This window comes from Serpula lacrymans (assembly GCF_000218685.1).
Source record: "Serpula lacrymans var. lacrymans S7.9 unplaced genomic scaffold SERLAscaffold_8, whole genome shotgun sequence".
Lineage (NCBI taxonomy): Eukaryota > Fungi > Basidiomycota > Agaricomycetes > Boletales > Serpulaceae > Serpula > Serpula lacrymans.
In genome coordinates, this window is record NW_006763297.1 from 662,284 (window position 1) to 664,550 (window position 2,267).

Consider the following 2,267-nt stretch of genomic DNA (forward strand, 5'->3'; position numbering starts at 1 on the left):
CGTCTTTGTGCCAGAGACGCTGTTCTTGTGCGGTAACCTTATCGATCGATTCCTTTCCGCACGCGTCGTTTCCCTTGCAAAGTTGCAACTAGTCGGTATCACTTGCCTTTTTGTCGCGGCAAAGGTTGAAGAAATTGTGGCTCCATCCGTTGCGCACTTCTTGTACTGTGCCAATTCTTCGTACACTTATCTTCGCCAACGTCTCTTGTTGAAAACGGGAGGGCTCTCGTAAATGCTGCGTGTTATTCAAATGGTTGGGTGAACACCAGTGCGAGTTTTGGCGAATACAACTTTGGTGCGCACTATCTGTCCTCGTTTGGGTATTGTCAATGAACTGAATTCATTCTTAGACCTTTCCGATAGGAAACTATTCAAGTTTGCTTTAGATCCTCCTACTTTAGCGTCGGAGGAACAAGGAAGGCTTGGCTCGTGGGCTCGGGATCTCAAGGACTGGGGGGCAAGCCCGGGCGTTACGGACTGGGACTACTTCACGCTAGATGATTTATCTAGCTTTGAAAGCACAGACTTTGAATATTTGTCTGTTTATTTTCATAGTTATGACCGAAAACGCCCGGGGAAAATAAACAGACACGAGTCCGAAATACAAGATCCTGAACCGCTCACAGATGAGGCTAGGACTTCTCGATGTAGAGCTCGATCTCTTTCACAAGAACCGTCTCCAAATGATTTGGTAAGGCCATCTAAAAGGACCCATTATGACATCTCTCCACTTTTCACAGTGATACCTCAGGTTCGTGGTCTTTTGGCTTAGAGCAACTTTCAACATTAATCGTCCTAAATGGATCGCGCAATAGCCCCATTTTTACTCTGCCCGTTTTACAGATTGCCTGCCTAAAACTGCGTTGCGCGTTGTGCGTTAAGCCCTATGCCACAACAGACAAAGTACCATTTTCACCATATAATTCCAAATCAGTCCTGGAATATCTGGATACTCCTTATGCTAGGGGAGCTTAGCTTATTCCTGTACGTGGAAGACCACCCTGGGATGACGCGACCGTCGCAGTCATATTGGATCCACTACCGGGCGAGGACATTCTGCTTCCCAGTGGCCCAGTATCAGGGGTAGCGAACAATTCTCAGATCGCTTGGACACACCCAGCTCTGCTCGCTTTCTGGGATTTTCTTATATCTCTCAGGGAAGCAAATACTCTTGGACCTATCTCGCTCAAAACTGAGATCCTCCAAGCAGAGTGCTATGTCTTGAAGACGCTCGACTGGAATTTGAGTTATCCCAGCCCAATGCACTTCTTGAGGCGGATCAGCAAGGCAGACGAATATGACGTGAAGGCTCGCACGATTGTCAAGTACTTCCTCGAGATTCAATGCCTAGAGTGGAGATTGTTGGCTGCACCTCCATCATTGATAGCTGCTGCTGCTATTTGGCTTGCCAGGCTGATTTTGGGTCAGGATAAGTGGGTGAGTAGACTGACAGGATGATTATCCGCATTCGTTTGATCACTAAATTTATATTAGACTCCGAATCTTGCTCATTACTCGTCCTACGCCGAGAGTACCATCATTCCTACCGCAAACTTGAAAAAGATTATCTGTAATGGTAACATCATCGGTAGTGGAAACGACAGGAGAAAAGGCGTTTGATGTAATATGAACGTCATACATCCAACGCACCAAAGGCTTGCTGCATCCTCATGTTACAATGTATACATAATGGAAACGCAGCATCCTCGTGTTTCATTTTATGTAAGTCGGCTGCAACTGCTTTAAAATCTCGCTGTTTATGTTTGCCCTCCCAGCATTGACGTGACCCAACATTCCTCAGCCAGATGCCTCAACACGGTGCAAGACGACATGACGGCAATTCAGACTCAGATGAACAAGAGAACTTTAATCGTGTCTTTTCTTCAGAAACAACTGACGACTGTGATGATTCGGAGGAGAGCTGTGACGAACCTGGCAACAAGAAGCATACATTTGAGGGCCAGTCATCTAATAACAGCCATAGACAGGATCTCCTGGCACTTGCAATGCCGGGAGATGGTGCATCCATTGCAGAGCTCAGAAAAGTAAGTAAATGCGTTGCCTTCTGCGGATCATAAAAATCAAGCATCATCACAGGCACTTCAGGCTACACAACTGCACTTACATGAGATCCGCAATGACAACAGGCGGCTGAAAAGGGACAATGCATTGCTTAAGGCAAAGCAGCCTACACGAGCTCAGCATCAGCTGTCCCAAAGGAGGTCATTGCTCACGATGAGGAGATTGGGGAAGCTCGCAAAGAAATA

General features: G+C 46.7%; 1 protein-coding gene across 1 annotated transcript; it reads left to right on the forward strand.

The window, feature by feature from the left end:
- Window positions 1–7: 7 nt before the first annotated feature.
- On the forward strand, window positions 8–1,620 carry SERLADRAFT_349359 (uncharacterized protein; the record flags this gene model as incomplete). Its single annotated transcript, XM_007319263.1, has 3 exons — window positions 8–200; window positions 1,208–1,437; window positions 1,495–1,620. Coding segments are annotated over 3 exons (549 nt in total), but the record flags the coding sequence as incomplete, so codon positions are not given.
- Between the last annotated feature and the right edge of the window lie 647 nt (window positions 1,621–2,267).